The sequence below is a fragment of the Tursiops truncatus genome, chromosome 19 (genome assembly GCF_011762595.2).
Source record: "Tursiops truncatus isolate mTurTru1 chromosome 19, mTurTru1.mat.Y, whole genome shotgun sequence".
NCBI lineage: Eukaryota > Metazoa > Chordata > Mammalia > Artiodactyla > Delphinidae > Tursiops > Tursiops truncatus.
This window is the reverse complement of record NC_047052.1, coordinates 43,010,157-43,023,190: the sequence shown is the minus strand read 5'-3', so window position 1 is coordinate 43,023,190 and position 13,034 is coordinate 43,010,157. Positions and strand designations below refer to the sequence as shown.

General features: G+C 55.9%; 4 protein-coding genes across 9 annotated transcripts; 2 read left to right on the top strand and 2 right to left on the bottom strand.

Annotated features, from left to right (window-relative positions):
• Positions 1-154: 154 nt before the first annotated feature.
• Positions 155-2,814, top strand: HSPB6 (heat shock protein family B (small) member 6). 2 transcript variants are annotated; one of them, XM_033845012.2, is made up of 3 exons: positions 155-468; positions 1,455-1,610; positions 1,689-2,814. In XM_033845012.2, the coding sequence occupies exons 1-3, from the start codon at positions 271-273 to the stop codon at positions 1,860-1,862; spliced, it is 528 nt and encodes a 175-aa protein (XP_033700903.1). In that variant the 5' UTR covers positions 155-270; the 3' UTR covers positions 1,863-2,814. The 2 variants fall into 2 exon arrangements, with proteins under 2 accessions (XP_033700903.1, XP_033700905.1); XM_033845014.2 differs by having other exon boundaries at positions 186-468; positions 1,455-1,577.
• Positions 2,815-2,870: 56 nt separating this feature from the next.
• On the bottom strand, positions 2,871-7,775 carry LIN37 (lin-37 DREAM MuvB core complex component). 2 transcript variants are annotated; one of them, XM_033844992.2, is made up of 9 exons: positions 7,571-7,774; positions 4,969-5,044; positions 4,757-4,807; positions 4,409-4,438; positions 4,242-4,327; positions 3,990-4,156; positions 3,248-3,388; positions 3,086-3,159; positions 2,871-2,999 (listed from the first exon to the last, which is right to left on the bottom strand). In XM_033844992.2, exons 1-9 carry the CDS (start codon positions 7,602-7,604, stop codon positions 2,918-2,920), a joined length of 741 nt encoding a protein of 246 aa, XP_033700883.1. In that variant the 5' UTR covers positions 7,605-7,774; the 3' UTR covers positions 2,871-2,917. The 2 variants fall into 2 exon arrangements, with proteins under 2 accessions (XP_033700883.1, XP_033700884.1); XM_033844993.2 differs by lacking the exons at positions 4,409-4,438; positions 4,757-4,807 and having other exon boundaries at positions 7,571-7,775.
• Positions 7,776-9,303: 1,528 nt separating this feature from the next.
• On the bottom strand, positions 9,304-10,693 carry PSENEN (presenilin enhancer, gamma-secretase subunit). 2 transcript variants are annotated; one of them, XM_004318711.2, is made up of 4 exons: positions 10,556-10,693; positions 10,267-10,422; positions 9,759-9,863; positions 9,304-9,572 (listed from the first exon to the last, which is right to left on the bottom strand). In XM_004318711.2, exons 2-4 carry the CDS (start codon positions 10,325-10,327, stop codon positions 9,433-9,435), a joined length of 306 nt encoding a protein of 101 aa, XP_004318759.1. In that variant the 5' UTR covers positions 10,328-10,422; positions 10,556-10,693; the 3' UTR covers positions 9,304-9,432. The 2 variants fall into 2 exon arrangements, with proteins under 2 accessions (XP_004318759.1, XP_004318760.1); XM_004318712.4 differs by having other exon boundaries at positions 10,267-10,384; positions 10,556-10,652.
• Positions 10,694-10,822: 129 nt separating this feature from the next.
• Positions 10,823-13,030, top strand: U2AF1L4 (U2 small nuclear RNA auxiliary factor 1 like 4). 3 transcript variants are annotated; one of them, XM_033844996.2, is made up of 8 exons: positions 10,830-10,895; positions 11,040-11,127; positions 11,523-11,589; positions 11,673-11,722; positions 11,797-11,895; positions 12,069-12,202; positions 12,313-12,408; positions 12,765-13,030. In XM_033844996.2, exons 1-8 carry the CDS (start codon positions 10,852-10,854, stop codon positions 12,847-12,849), a joined length of 663 nt encoding a protein of 220 aa, XP_033700887.1. In that variant the 5' UTR covers positions 10,830-10,851; the 3' UTR covers positions 12,850-13,030. The 3 variants fall into 3 exon arrangements, with proteins under 3 accessions (XP_033700888.1, XP_033700889.1, XP_033700887.1); XM_033844997.2 differs by lacking the exon at positions 12,313-12,408 and having other exon boundaries at positions 10,823-10,895; XM_033844998.2 differs by lacking the exon at positions 11,797-11,895 and having other exon boundaries at positions 10,824-10,895.
• Positions 13,031-13,034: the final 4 nt, after the last annotated feature.

The following is a 13,034-nucleotide window of genomic DNA, read 5'->3' as shown; positions in this document are numbered from 1 at the left end:
CTTGCACCCCACTCTGGCAAGGCTCCGCCTCCTCAGCTTTAGTTTTCCTTTCGGAAAATTGGGGAATGATACCTCCCTGGCATTCAGCAGGCGCTTAATAAATGGCCAAGTCATTGTTGGGCTGTCTAAATAAGGCTCTATTAATGGCCGGCTCTGGCCGCAGTCCCAACGTCCCCGGGCGGCCCGCCGAGGGGCGGACACAGAGCGTACTATAAAGCAGCGGCGGCACCCGCTGGGGCACTGCGGAGCCTAGGGCGGCGGCGGAGCACGATGGAGATCCCGGTGCCTGTGCAGCCGTCTTGGTTGCGCCGCGCCTCGGCCCCGTTGCCCGGGCTTTCGGCACCCGGGCGCCTCTTCGACCAGCGCTTCGGCGAGGGGCTGCTGGAGGCCGAGCTGGCTGCGCTCTGCCCCGCCGCGCTGGCCCCCTACTACTTGCGCGCACCCAGCGTGGCGCTGCCTACCGCCCAGGTGCCAGGCCTGGGGGAGGGGCGGTAACCCGTCTACTTCCAAGGCTGGGGTCCCCGGTCACCCTGCGGGGGGTGAAGGAATGTCCCTTGACTTTGAGCGGGCCAGAGAGTCCGGCCCCTCAGAGGGGCTTCCGGAGTTCCCTGAGTATGGATTCTCGGAGTTCAGGTTACTGAAAGGGGTAGGAGGTCCCCGTCAGTCTGAGGAGGGTCTCAGCTTCGAGAGGGAGTGTAAGGGCTGGGTCAGTAATTGGGTGGGGGCGGTCACTCTGAGGGAAGTCTTGGTGATTCTGAAGGAGGCTGGGGACCCAGGGAATCTGGGAAAAAGGGGGAGCCCAGTCATTCTGAAGGGCGTGGGGTTACCAGTGCCTCCCGAGGGGAGGGAATATTTTGTTATTCCTGAGGAAGAGAGTTTGGAGACTGTGGTGACTGTATGTCTCCTGGAGAGGTAGAGGGGAGGGAGAGTCCTGTGACTTGAGAAAGGGGGGTCTGGCCACTCAGAAGTGGGGGAGGAGTACTGGTAACTACTGAGGGCTCAAGCAATCCCGTGACTCGAGTGGGAGGGTAGAAAGGGGAGACTGTGGGAGGAGGCATCTTGACGATTTCTGGCGGGGGTGGCGCAGTAAGAGCCCCTGGGGCTCTGAGGGGAAGGGGGCTGAGCGGTGTTCAGAAGGACACGCTGACTACGGCGTTGCTGACACTGGGGGAGAGGGCAGGCCTTACCCCGTGAGGACGGAGGTCCCTGACCTTGCAGGGTAAGGGGGCCTCATCACTATGGATGAGAGGGGAATCCCAGTGGCCACAAGGGGAGGGATGATCTCAGTTATTCTGGGCGAAGAGGTCCTCGGTGGCTACGTGTAGGAAAGGGGACGCCCCAGTTCCAGAGGCCAGGAACAGCTGCAGCACCGGAACCAACGGAGAACCAAGGGGAGGGGCCTTTCTGGGTCCCCGGAGCCTCGCCCCGCCCAATGACTATCGGGCTGTGCACAGGTATCGACCGACCCCGGGCATTTCTCGGTGCTGCTGGATGTGAAGCACTTCTCACCGGAGGAAATCGCCGTCAAGGTGGTTGGCGACCACGTGGAGGTGCACGCGCGCCACGAGGAGCGCCCGGTGAGCCCGCTGGCGGGGGCGGGGCCAGAACAAGTACGCGGGATCCGCAGACCGGAGGGGCGGGGCATCTACAGGGAATGGGCCGAGCCCCTCAAGCCTCTTTCCCTCCAGGATGAGCACGGATACATCGCGCGCGAGTTTCACCGCCGCTACCGCTTGCCGCCTGGCGTGGACCCTGCGGCCGTGACGTCCGCGCTGTCCCCTGAGGGCGTCCTTTCCATCCAGGCCGCACCTGCTCCGGCCCAGGCTCCACTGCCGTCGCCGCCAGCGGCTGCCGGCAAGTAGGAGCCAGGGCACGCTTGAACCCTGGGAGCCGCCTGAGGCCCCTCCACCGCACTTTTAAAGCCGACCTGACTCCGCCTAGCCAGATATCCCGAGCGCGCCAAGACTACCCGCCCACCCAATCTGGGATCTGCCTTGAACCTTCCAACCTAGACTCAGCCTTGATAACCTAGACCTTTCCGCTGACACTCCCTCTCTCACACACTCTCCTGTTTTCAAACCTCCCAACACCTCTCTGGCTTCCAGACCCTACAAGCACAGGCTCTCAGCCTATAGTCTCCCATCCCCACTGACCCCGCTTGGCATAGAACCCCACTCCAAACTCCCTATTTCCTTCTGACTTCTCTAGGAAAACATCTCCACACCCCGTTTCAGTCCCCCCCCAACCCAAGATTATGGTGTAGACAGACCTGCCCCCACCCTAGGTAGGCCTAGGCTAGTCAAGCATAAGCCCCTGCTTCCCCTCAAATGTCCCAGACTCTGCACAGACCTCCCACCCTGGACCTTCCTGGCCTGGTCCCCAAGACTCTGGGTCCTTCCCCTCATTCCAACCAGATACTCCACTTCTCCTCACTCTCTCCCCCCAACCCATCTTCTAACTTGAAACCTCAGCCAGCCACCCCCAGACTCTTGAACCCCTTTTCTGACCCCCACCCTTGTACACCTATTCTAGGCCAACCAGGACCCTCAACCTCACACTGTACAGATACCCATCCCATCTCCTCAGACTCTGCACGGATGTCCTAGGCCCCTACGCCCAGCTCTAACCAGAACCCCCCAGTCACTGTCTTGACCCCCAAGTCTCCAACCACATATCCACCTTCCACACCCCTCCCCTTATTCTCCAAGACCCAACCAAGCAGCCACTTTCTTTGATTCCCCACAATCTTTCTCTCGCCTCAAATTCCCTGATGCCCCGTCTCCTCACTCCCCCAATAAATGTGCTAGAACTGTGCCAACTTCTTTATGTCTGATCCGGGAAGGATGGGCTGGAGAAAGCGGAGGCCAGTGTGGAGGAGGGGAATGTTTATTGGGGTGGGGGTGGGGAGAGGGGAACATCACTGTCGCTCGTACATCTCCCGTAGGATCTTCATGCTTTCTGAGTAACGAAGCTGGTTCCGATGGGATGCCTCCTTCCACCTGCAGTTGGGGTGGGGGGAAGGCAGAGGGAGGACTCAGCAGTTGGAGCACAGGCCACAGGGAACAAGCATTTGGGGGATGCTCACCTCTGGCGGATGCGTTTCCAGCGCTGCATGTTTCGGTAGATGAGTGTGGAGGGTGAGGGCTCAGGCTCAGAGGGCTGCATGGACAGAGAGGCCAGGCTGGGTGGCCACGCCCGAGCCCCACAACTCCTGCCCCATTGCCCCAGGCTGGCCTTGCACACCCACCTCATCATCAGGGGTACCCTGGGTCTCAGGCTGCAGTGGGGATGGAATTCGGGATCTACAGGCATCTCCGGGTGGTCCGGGAGCTGTGGGTGGAGGCAGCTTATACACATCACGACTCTTGCTGTTGGTGACCTCTGAACCCTGAGGATACAGGACCCCACACCAAGCCCAAGAGAGTCAGAGAAGAGGGCCAGGGGCACACATTTCACACCTCCTTCCTTTCCCAGTGACAAAAGACATGAGGGTCTCACCAGGGACCTGTACTTAGGAGTCATGTCTGCCTGCTCCAATGATCCCTGTTTTCTCCTATCCAACCCAGGGATCTCCTCAATTACTCCTGCCCAGCACACAGACCTCTATCTATGGAGACTTCCATTCCCAGCCCAAGGGGTCCCCATCTGCTCCCCTAGGCCAGGTGGCTACACCTGTTTGCACTAAGAACCCCTTCCCAGTCCCCCAGCTCTTGGGAACCCCTGATCTTGGAGGTCACATCTATTTGCCCAGAGGAACCCTGTCCCCTCTCCCTCCCAGACCGGATAGCCACGTCTGTCTGCTCTGGGGCACTCCAACCGTTCCCCTGGCCTAAAGGTTCCTATCTGTGTACCTCACCGGATCCAGGAGTTACCCGAGAGACACAGAGACCTATGCTTGTCTATCCCATTAGCTTGGGGGGAAGGTACCTTGCGACTGTCTACCCACTGCCCTCCCTGGCTGCTGGGCGGGGGCCCACCACCCATCCCACCTCCTCATCCTCAGGCAGTGGGGGCAGCGGTGAACTGGGTGAGTGTTCACGCTCGCGCACTGTGGGGCTGTTGCGCATCCAGGCTCGGCAGATCGGGTACAGCGGTGTGTTCTCACTGAACTGAGCCAAGTCCACGCTCCGGTCAAACAGCTTGATCACGTACGAGTCTAGGGTGGTGAGAGTGGGAGGGGTATGAATATCGTCACGTAGACCGCCATCACTGCCTGCCCTCCAGGGCCACCAACTACTCACTGGATCGCTGTGGCCCTCCCTCGGCCAGCCCCTCATCCATCTCCCTCCTCTTCTTCCTCCGCTGATGGGGGAATCGGGCAGATGGCCTGTGTGGGGAGGGAGAATTTCAGGACCGGGGTGGGGACTGAGGACCTCTCATCAGCTGGCTGGGGCCCCTGCCACCTTACCGTTTGCCGCTGGCCGTGATGGAGCAATCCCTGTGGGGAGAGACAGGGCGTCAGCAGGCTTACCCTTGAACAAATGCCTGCTCAAAACCCCCGAAAGGGCACCCTTGGGGTACTGTGATCAAGCTCATATAGACGCCACCAACTCCTTAGGCCTTGTGTTCCCCCCACACCGGGGCCCGAGGTGGCATCATCAGGGGACCTAAGCTTCTGCTGCCCCAGGGCCTTTGTACACGGAGAGTGGTTAGGAGTGTGGTGGAGAAAGCATGGGGCAGGGTGGTCAGGGCTTGGATGAGGAAAGAAGTTATCTACCACAAACCCTCAAACACAGATCCCATCAATAAAACTTACTTGTTGTGGGTGTCTGAGGGGGTCTTCCCAGCTTCCTCATCCAGACGCTCCCTGGTAGCAGAGGAGAACTGTAGGCTCAGGGTTCCAAGGGCCCAGGGTGGGAAGGCACCCAGTGGCCTCATCCATTGGGCCCCTTCCTCCCTAAGCCAGCCTCTGGGGTCCCACCCAGGGCCCCCAACTCCCTATGACCCCATGCTGGGCCAGGTCCCAACCTGTCCATGTGACTCTTCTCCAGCAGACACTGCAGAACAGCATCCAGTTGGTTCCGGGCCTTTGCCATCTCCAACTCTGGGGAAGAGGGTACCGAGGAGTCACTTCCCAGGCCCACGGCAGGTGGGCAGCCACTGGGCCGGGGAAGGGCATGTGTATCCAATCCTTCGGTCAGGCCCAGGCATGCTGGGAGGGTACAGTGGGCAGAGACTATTGAAATGATGAGCAAGAGCTCTGGCTTCCAGGGCTGACCCACATGCTCATGTGTGACCTAAGGTGAATCACCTTACCTCACTGAGCCTGTTTCCTCATCTCGAAAATGGGTCTCCGAATGGTATCTACCTGCTAGGACTGTTTTGAGGTTTAAACAAACCTATGTTGTATATGAATCTCTTAGCAGGATGCAATAATAACGAGTAACATATATAGAGTGCTTATTATGTGCCAAGCACTGTTCCAAGCACATCACACATATTAACCCACTGAGTTTTCACAATAACCCTGGCAGGTAAATATGATGTTTATCCCCATTTTAAAAATGATGAAACTGAGGCACAGAGATGTTAGGCTACTTGCCCAAAGTCACACAGCTAGGAAATCGCAAGGCTGAGGATTTGCACCCAGGTCATCTGGCTCCACAGCTGAAGTTATAAGGCACGGACTCAAACTGGGTGCAGAATCCAGCCGCCAGATGTGCTCTGTTTGGCTGAGGTAGTTGTGTTATTTTAAATCTGAGTTAAATCTGAATAAGATGACTGCATTTAATAATTGGGAGATTTCATCTCAAATACCCATTTTTGGCTTTTTTTTCCCCCAGGAAATGAGATCTGGGCCCACCTTCCTGCATGCCACAGCCCCTGCCTGGCCCTGTCAGCCTGTGTGTTTGCCTCTCTTCATCACGGAACATAAGTAGGTGATGATGTTATAAATATTCCCCTCTTACTCTTGTGGGGTGTTCACTCTTCTCTTCCAACTAGTAGGAGATCTGACCCAGCACTCAGAGCCTGGAAGGACACTTGGGGACATGCTTTGCCAGCCCTGAGACTTCCTGAAGAGACCAGGAGACATGACTCAGAGGAGAGACAGGGTGGGGATGCAGGGCTGGGGGCAGCTGAGATTCTAGCAAAGAGCCTTGGTTAGGAGCCAAGGTATGGATCATGCCCACCTCTCTTTCCCTAGTCCTTGTTTCTCTCCTGACCCTGGACACTTTCCCTTTGATATCCCCCAGGCTCCTGCTACCTACTGGGTCCCACACTGGCCTCAGTGTCTCTCTAAACTTATCCCTTTTCCTGGACCCCCTTCTCAGGTTTATCCACACTGTCACCCCATCCCTCCCTGGGCCTCAACAAGGTCACTTCTCTCCCTCCCCCGCCCACCCCATGGCCTGTCCACTTGATCCCCTGAGTGTCTCTCCCGCCTCCCTAGTCTGCCCACCTGGGTCCTTTCCCTCCCTCCCCCTGGGCTCCCAGCCTCAGTCTCCCCTTCTAATGAACCCTCCACAAGGTGGCCAGGGGAATCTTCCTAAACCCAAACCTGACCCTGATCCTTCCCTGCTTAGAACCCTCCACGACTCTGCAGTGCCCCCCTGGGGCAGAGTCTGAGTGTTTCAGCCTGGTGTTCACAGGCCTCCATGACCCTGCCTACTCCTTCCTCACCATTATTTTGTTGTGGTCAGGCCCCCTTCACTTTTCCACCCACGATTTTTGGGGCATTTTTTGGCATCTGGGGGGCCGTCTTGTAAAACTCCCTCCTTGGTTCAAAACCCTCCCTTGGCTCCCCATTTCCCTCAGAGCAAAAGCCAAAGACCTGCCCACCCCCCACCTTTGCTCTCATCTCCTCACACTTTCTACATCACTCGCTCTGCTCCAGCCACACTGGCCTCCGTGCTGGCCCTTGAACACTCCGGACAAGGCTTTCACCTCTCCGCTGTTTCAAAGCTATTTCCTTTGTCAGATTTGCTGTTCCCTCACTTATCCTCATCGCTCTCTCCCTCACCTGGCCTCACTCCTGATCTCCCTACCTTCTCCTGTTTCGTTTTATTACCACTTATAGCATTTAACATCTCACGTCATTTTAGTATTATTTTGTTGTCTGGATTCCACGCCTCTCCCACCACCCTTAACGTGCCAGTCCTGGGTTCCCATCAAGCTTGGCCCCAACCCAAAATGACCTCCTCTCTCTCAGATTCAGTTTCCCCATCTACCACATTTCCCACGTCCTAGGATTATTGGGATACAGTGACTACGAGGATTAAAAGCTTTCCCGTACTTCAGGTGCTCAGCAAATGCTGGACTCAGGACCACTGCGAGAAATGGGGAAACGGAGAAAAGAGTCCTTCTTTGAGTCACACGGCTCGGGATCCCCATGTCTTACCGCACCACACCACTGCCTGAGTCACCACCATTCAACCTCAAAGCTATCCTGAACACACACCGGGAGGGTATCAAGGTGGCAGGAATCGCTCGATGCCTGACAGCGATAGTCAGATGGGCTGCGGGGAGAAGTCGCGTAGTCCGCCTTATCGCGATAATGCTGTCTATAGGGACTCCCACACCCTGATCAGTCCGGTGCTCCCCTACAGGCCCCCGACCTCGGGGTCCTCACCTGATTTCTCCACTTTCACCTTCACCGGGAACATGGTTGGGGTCTGGGGTCTGGCTAGCTGGGTCAGAGAAGCCCAAAAGAGCCTACGGTCACAAGTCAAGGCCAGAGGCAGACGGGGAGAAGTCAAAGGTAAGCTTCGTGTGTGGGCAGTCCTCCGCCCTGAGCAGTGTCCGGCCGCGACGGCCGCGGAAGCCGCCACCTCCTCCAGTTCACCTTCTGTGGGCGGGCCCTTCGGCAGTCCCTTGTTTCCATTAGTCAATGCAACCGTCAATCTCGTACCCTGGCCAATTCACAGCTGCCGCTGTCGGTTCCCAGCTCTAAGTCCCACCTTTCTGGGGTGGGGGTGGTCCAGGTTTCCGGAAACAAACCAACAATATCCCAGGGCGCTTCCTGGGAGGTGTAGTTCTAGCTCCCGAGACTCAGCCGAAGTAAGGGCGCCTGCGCCGCGCGAGGCATGGTGGGAGACCAAGGATCAGAGCGTCGCGAGGCTGCTTGGCACTTATAGTATTAGAAGATTTGAGTAACACAAATTTGGCTATTTAACAGGAGTTATTTAACCGTGGGAGTCTCTCTTGGTCCCTAAGAGGAAAACAATTCTGGGGCTAGGCTGGGTTCCCTCTTAACTAAGCACTGACTAGGTGCCAGCTACCTGTTAAACTCTTTTAACGTGCAGCCTCATTCACTTAGCAAATATTAAGTACCTGAGCCAGGTACTCTAGGTACTGGGGACACCGCAGTGAACAATATGGACAAAAATCCTTGCCCTAATGAGCTTATATTTTAGAGGATGGAAGACGAACAATAAACAAGTAGAATATTTTAAATGAAATGTAAGAGGAGAAAGAATATAGCCTGAAAGAGACAGGGAGTGTGGTGGCCCGAGCGCGGGTTGGAAAAGAATTTCCAGGCACAAGGCAGAATGTAAGGAAGATAGAGTTTATTAAAGAGAAGGGTCGCTGCAAGAACAGCGGGCCAACTTCCTGGTAGCCAGGGAAAGTCAACCCCCTGTGTGGGCTGGCAGCCAACTTTTATAGCCTCAAGACAAAGAAAAATCCTGCGAGCAGGATGGCATTAGGTGATTGGTCAGGAAGCTACAAGGTTACTACATGGTGAATATTTTACCTAATATGGAGTCGGGGTGGGGGGCTGTCCGGTTTAGATTAGGAGAGGCCATGGCAACAGTTGCTATGGGGGCTCGGTTAATTCCAGAGTTTTTGTCCTGTGTCCTTGATGTAGGGTGTCCTTGATGTAGGGCTCCACAGGGGGTGCCAAGGTGGGGACTGAAATTTTAAATAGGAGGATCAAGGAAACCTCCTCTAATAAATCTCTTGAATACATGTCTATTGCTGCAGACAATCTCCTTCAGAAAATGAGGAACTTCCATTTACCACATGTGCCTTGGCATAGATAAATTCTAGGGGGTAGCATTGTGATCCACACTTCCGATAAGAATAATGAGGGCGAAGTAATGTTTTCAAATTCACATACTACCTGTACAGGATGACAGTCCCTAGTAATGGAAGTATTATTCCTTCCTTGGTTCCAGATCTGTACAATAGGGTTCCCAAGCAAGAAAGTTCCTATTTTTGAAGGGTTATGAGTAGTATACAGTGAACTAATGCACATCATGTATGAAGCACTAAGCCTAGCACAAAGTAAGCAATCAATAAATGTTTCTGAATATTAATAATCATTTTAAGTTTCAACCTCCAAAAGATCCCAGGAAGTCAATATTGAGAATTAGGGTCCTTTATTAAGGGATGTCAGCAGAGAACACAGGAGATAGGAACAAGTCTTAGGGGCTTGAGAGTGGGCTTGGAGAAGAGGAGCCCATCCTGGTCCTCAGGCCTGTGCAGAAGTTGTCAGGGGGTACCCAGGGGTATGGTGAAGGAGAGGTAGTCCCCAAGGGCGCCCCAACGTGGCCGGTAGATCTGGAAGATAGTGATCCAAGTGGTGAGTACAATCACCCAGAAGAGGAAGCCCACAGCTGAGCGCCAGACATCTGTAAGAGGGAACAGGAGGGGAAAGGTTGGCCACCACCTGCTCTCTGGTCTCCCCGAGACCGGCCCTCTCTTCTCTTCCACAGAGTCCCAGAATTCTGGAACCTCCATTGTCCCTTCCCACCAAGGCTCCCAGAGACCCCCTCCCCACACCCGATGGCCTCCCTTCATCTGTGCCCTGGACTCACAGCCTTTGATTTGGCTCTGTTCTGTGTATGCCGGGACAAGGAAGGCCTCTCGGAAGAACCAGAAGATGTTGACCAACCAGAGAAAAGGCAGGAAAGCAAACCCACCTAAAGAGAAGAAAATAAACTGGGACTTAAGGCAATGAGGATCCTCCCAACACCCACGTAGCTGACCAATTTGGAAGGTCCTCTCCCATACCCAAATTCAAATGGAGATCTCTGCTATCAGGGATTCAAGAATCCTGACTCCTCCCCGGGATCCAGGAATCTGAGTCCTCAACCATCTTTTCGGCAGGACCAGGAGACCAGGCCCCCAACTCCCCTCCTCTCTTGGGACCCAGAAATTGAGGCCCCAGTCTCCTCCTTCCTCAGGACCCAGGCCCTTCCTCTCTTGGGACCCAGGAGTCGGCGTCCCCAGCCACTTCATCCTCTAGACCCAAGAATCCAGGCCCCCAGGCGCTCTAGTCCCGTCCCCTCTCTTCTCCGGGGACCCTAAGATATCAGCCCTTACCCAGGTAGTACTTCCGGCACAGGTTCAACTTCTCCTCGTTGGACACCCGCTCCAAGTTCATAGTTGCGCTGGGGCCGGGTCTTCCGAGGGTCTTCAGGGCAAGACCCAAGCCCTGACCCTAAGTGACAGATGCAAGGATCACAAACAACCACGCCCCTATTACGACAAAAGGGAGAGAAATTGAAGGGTGGGTTTTCTGAAAGAAGGGTACCCCCGCCCCCACCAGCAAGCTGACTGGGTTGAGACGCTCTTTATGTTTATTGGGGTACGGAGACGACTCCTAACTCACCAGTGGAGTCTTACTTCCTCCTGTTTGGACCCCTTTGCCACTTTCAACTACGGACTTTTGCGCGAGATGCCGCAAGCGTCTCTGGACCTTGTAGTCTTTTTGGTCAGGCAACGCTGCACGCATGCGCTTTCAGGAAACTCCAGTGGGTGAGTCCGAGGGGAGGGTGAGAGCCTCCGTCACGCAAGCGCACTAGGGAGTTTCTGAGTGTCCGGAGGCCGCGAAGAACTACATTTCCCAATGCCCTTAAGCAACGGAAGTGACGTAATAGCAGACATAGTTGGAGGGTTCGGGTAAAAATGGCCGAATATTTAGCTTCGATATTCGGGACTGAGAAGGACGAGTGAGAACGGGCGCAGGGAGTGGCCCCTCGGGAGCCCGAGGACGAGGCACTTGGTTCCCTGGTGGCTGGGCGGCGTGGGGCGGTGTTTCTGGGGTGTCCGGCTCCCCGGCCCTCGGTTCACCTCTGTCTCTGCACCTCTTCCAGGGTTAACTGCTCTTTTTACTTTAAGATCGGGGCCTGCCGGCACGGGGACCGGTGCTCCCGGCTTCACAACAAACCGACTTTCAGCCAGGTGAGACCCGGCACGGAGCCTGGGGGGTTAACTTCCTGTCCATTCCCTTTCTGTTGTCCACCATCACGAGGTCCCGCCTTTTCCGGATTTCTAGGGCCCACCCTACCGCCCGGCGTTTTTCTTGTCGGAGCTCTGCAGGTTCCTCTCCCAACCTTCAGGCCCTTCTCCCAGGAACTTGGCCACGCCCCCGTACGTAAAGACCACACCCCTGGGCTGTCCCTCACTGCTAGGTATCCCCTCTTCTGGTTTTCTGAGGGACAGGCGTTGCTGTTGCGCTCAAGATGCTTATGCTTTTTCTCTGGTGCAAGGTCTCACCCCCAACCTTCATACCCAATCCGTCTGCATATAGTCCCGCCTTCTGAGCTCAGGCCCCGCCCCCTTTAAATTCTGTTCAGACCATAGTGCTGCTCAACCTGTACCGGAATCCACAGAACACCGCCCAAACCGCAGACGGATCGCTCTGTGAGTGAGGGACCTGTCTTGGGGGCAGGGCGGACAGCTCCCAGCAGGCCACGCCCTGACTCCACCCTGCCCACCTCCACCAGGTCACGTGAGCGACGTGGAGGTGCAAGAACACTATGATAACTTCTTCGAGGTGAGGGTTGGCAGGGGTGGGTTCCGTTTCCTGTGGGCCAGCAGCGCAGCTGAGTTCCTCGTGGTCTTCCACAGGAAGTGTTCACGGAACTGCAGGAGAAGTACGGGGAGATTGAAGAGATGAATGTGTGCGACAACCTGGGGGATCACCTCGTGGGCAATGTTTATGTCAAGGTGCCTGCTGTCTCCCCATTAGAGCCTAGAGGTGGAGGCATTTCAATGCCTAACGGCCACCGCTGAAGCCTCACAGCTTGAGGTCCTTCACTAAATCCAGTCCAGACCCTGAGCTGCTAGGTAATCCCCTGATTTCTGAGTTTGATTGCTGACCCTGACCGACTTTCCCTCAGTTTCGGCGCGAGGAGGATGCAGAGCGGGCAGTCGCTGAACTCAATAACCGCTGGTTCAACGGGCAGGCTGTGCATGCCGAGCTGTCTCCCGTCACTGACTTCCGGGAGTCGTGCTGTCGGCAGTATGAGATGGGGTATGGTAGTGCAGGGGTGGGATGGGCACTTGGAGTCCCAGACTTCTGTGTATGAGTTGAGGGGGCTGTCAGTGACAATGGCCTCATCCGTCCATCCATGCTTTACCCAGGGAATGTACCCGGGGTGGTTTCTGCAACTTCATGCACCTGCGACCTATCTCCCGCAACCTCCGGCGGCAGCTCTATGGGCGGGGACCCAGGCGCAGGTACCTCAGGACCAGCCTGCCAAGACTTCTCGTATCCCAAGGCCCCTGTATCCTGAAATGAATCTGATCCTGTGCCCCAATAAGTGTCTCAAGCCTTTTGTGCCCTAAAACTAGCCCTGAGCCCCATCTGAAGACGAGCACCTAAGTCCCAACCCCCAAACCAGCCTGAACCCCAAACCCAAGTCCATCCTGGATCTCTAATCCTGAGGTCAGCCCCTGTGCACCTATCCTGAGGCCACCCCCAGGAACTCTACTTACTTCATCAAGTGCCATGCCTTATCCCAGAGCAGAGAGGCAGAACTGGGGGATCTGCACACCATCCCCATGGCTCTGATCCTCCTCTCTCCTGTCCCCAGGTCACCCCCAAGGTCCCATACCGGCCACCGTCCCCGAGAAAGAAATCGACGACGGTCCCCAGACCACCAGCATGGCCATTTCTGAGATGCTGACCTTGCCCTCCACCCCTGGCAGGCACATATGTTCCTGGCCAGGACCCCTCCTCAAAGCCCCCTTAACTCCCTAGTGCCATCTTTTCCATGCTCCGGGTCTCCATGATGTAATACCTTCAACACAGGGACCTTCTATCGCCCCGCCCCTAATAAAGTTCTATATTGAGGGTTTAGAGC

Coding starts and splice junctions, on each gene's coding strand:
- HSPB6 (XM_033845012.2), top strand. CDS start 271: ATGGAGATCCCGGTGCCTGTGCAGCCGTCTTGGTTGCGCCGCGCCTCG. Junction 469..1,454: donor TGGCGCTGCCTACCGCCCAG/GTGCCAGGCCTG, acceptor GGCTGTGCACAG/GTATCGACCGACCCCGGGCA. Junction 1,611..1,688: donor CGGGGGCGGGGCCAGAACAA/GTACGCGGGATC, acceptor CTTTCCCTCCAG/GATGAGCACGGATACATCGC.
- LIN37 (XM_033844992.2), bottom strand. CDS start 7,604: ATGTTCCCGGTGAAGGTGAAAGTGGAGAAATCAG. Junction 4,439..4,756: donor CCCTCAGACACCCACAACAA/GTAAGTTTTATT, acceptor CTCTCCCCACAG/GGATTGCTCCATCACGGCCA. Junction 4,157..4,241: donor GGGAGGGCCACAGCGATCCA/GTGAGTAGTTGG, acceptor TCACCACCCTAG/ACTCGTACGTGATCAAGCTG.
- PSENEN (XM_004318711.2), bottom strand. CDS start 10,327: ATGAACTTGGAGCGGGTGTCCAACGAGGAGAAGTTGAACCTGTGCCGG. Junction 9,864..10,266: donor GTGCCGGAAGTACTACCTGG/GTAAGGGCTGAT, acceptor TCTTCTCTTTAG/GTGGGTTTGCTTTCCTGCCT. Junction 9,573..9,758: donor ACAGAGCCAAATCAAAGGCT/GTGAGTCCAGGG, acceptor TCCCTCTTACAG/ATGTCTGGCGCTCAGCTGTG.
- U2AF1L4 (XM_033844996.2), top strand. CDS start 10,852: ATGGCCGAATATTTAGCTTCGATATTCGGGACTGAGAAGGACGA. Junction 10,896..11,039: donor TTCGGGACTGAGAAGGACGA/GTGAGAACGGGC, acceptor CACCTCTTCCAG/GGTTAACTGCTCTTTTTACT. Junction 11,590..11,672: donor AACCGCAGACGGATCGCTCT/GTGAGTGAGGGA, acceptor CACCTCCACCAG/GTCACGTGAGCGACGTGGAG.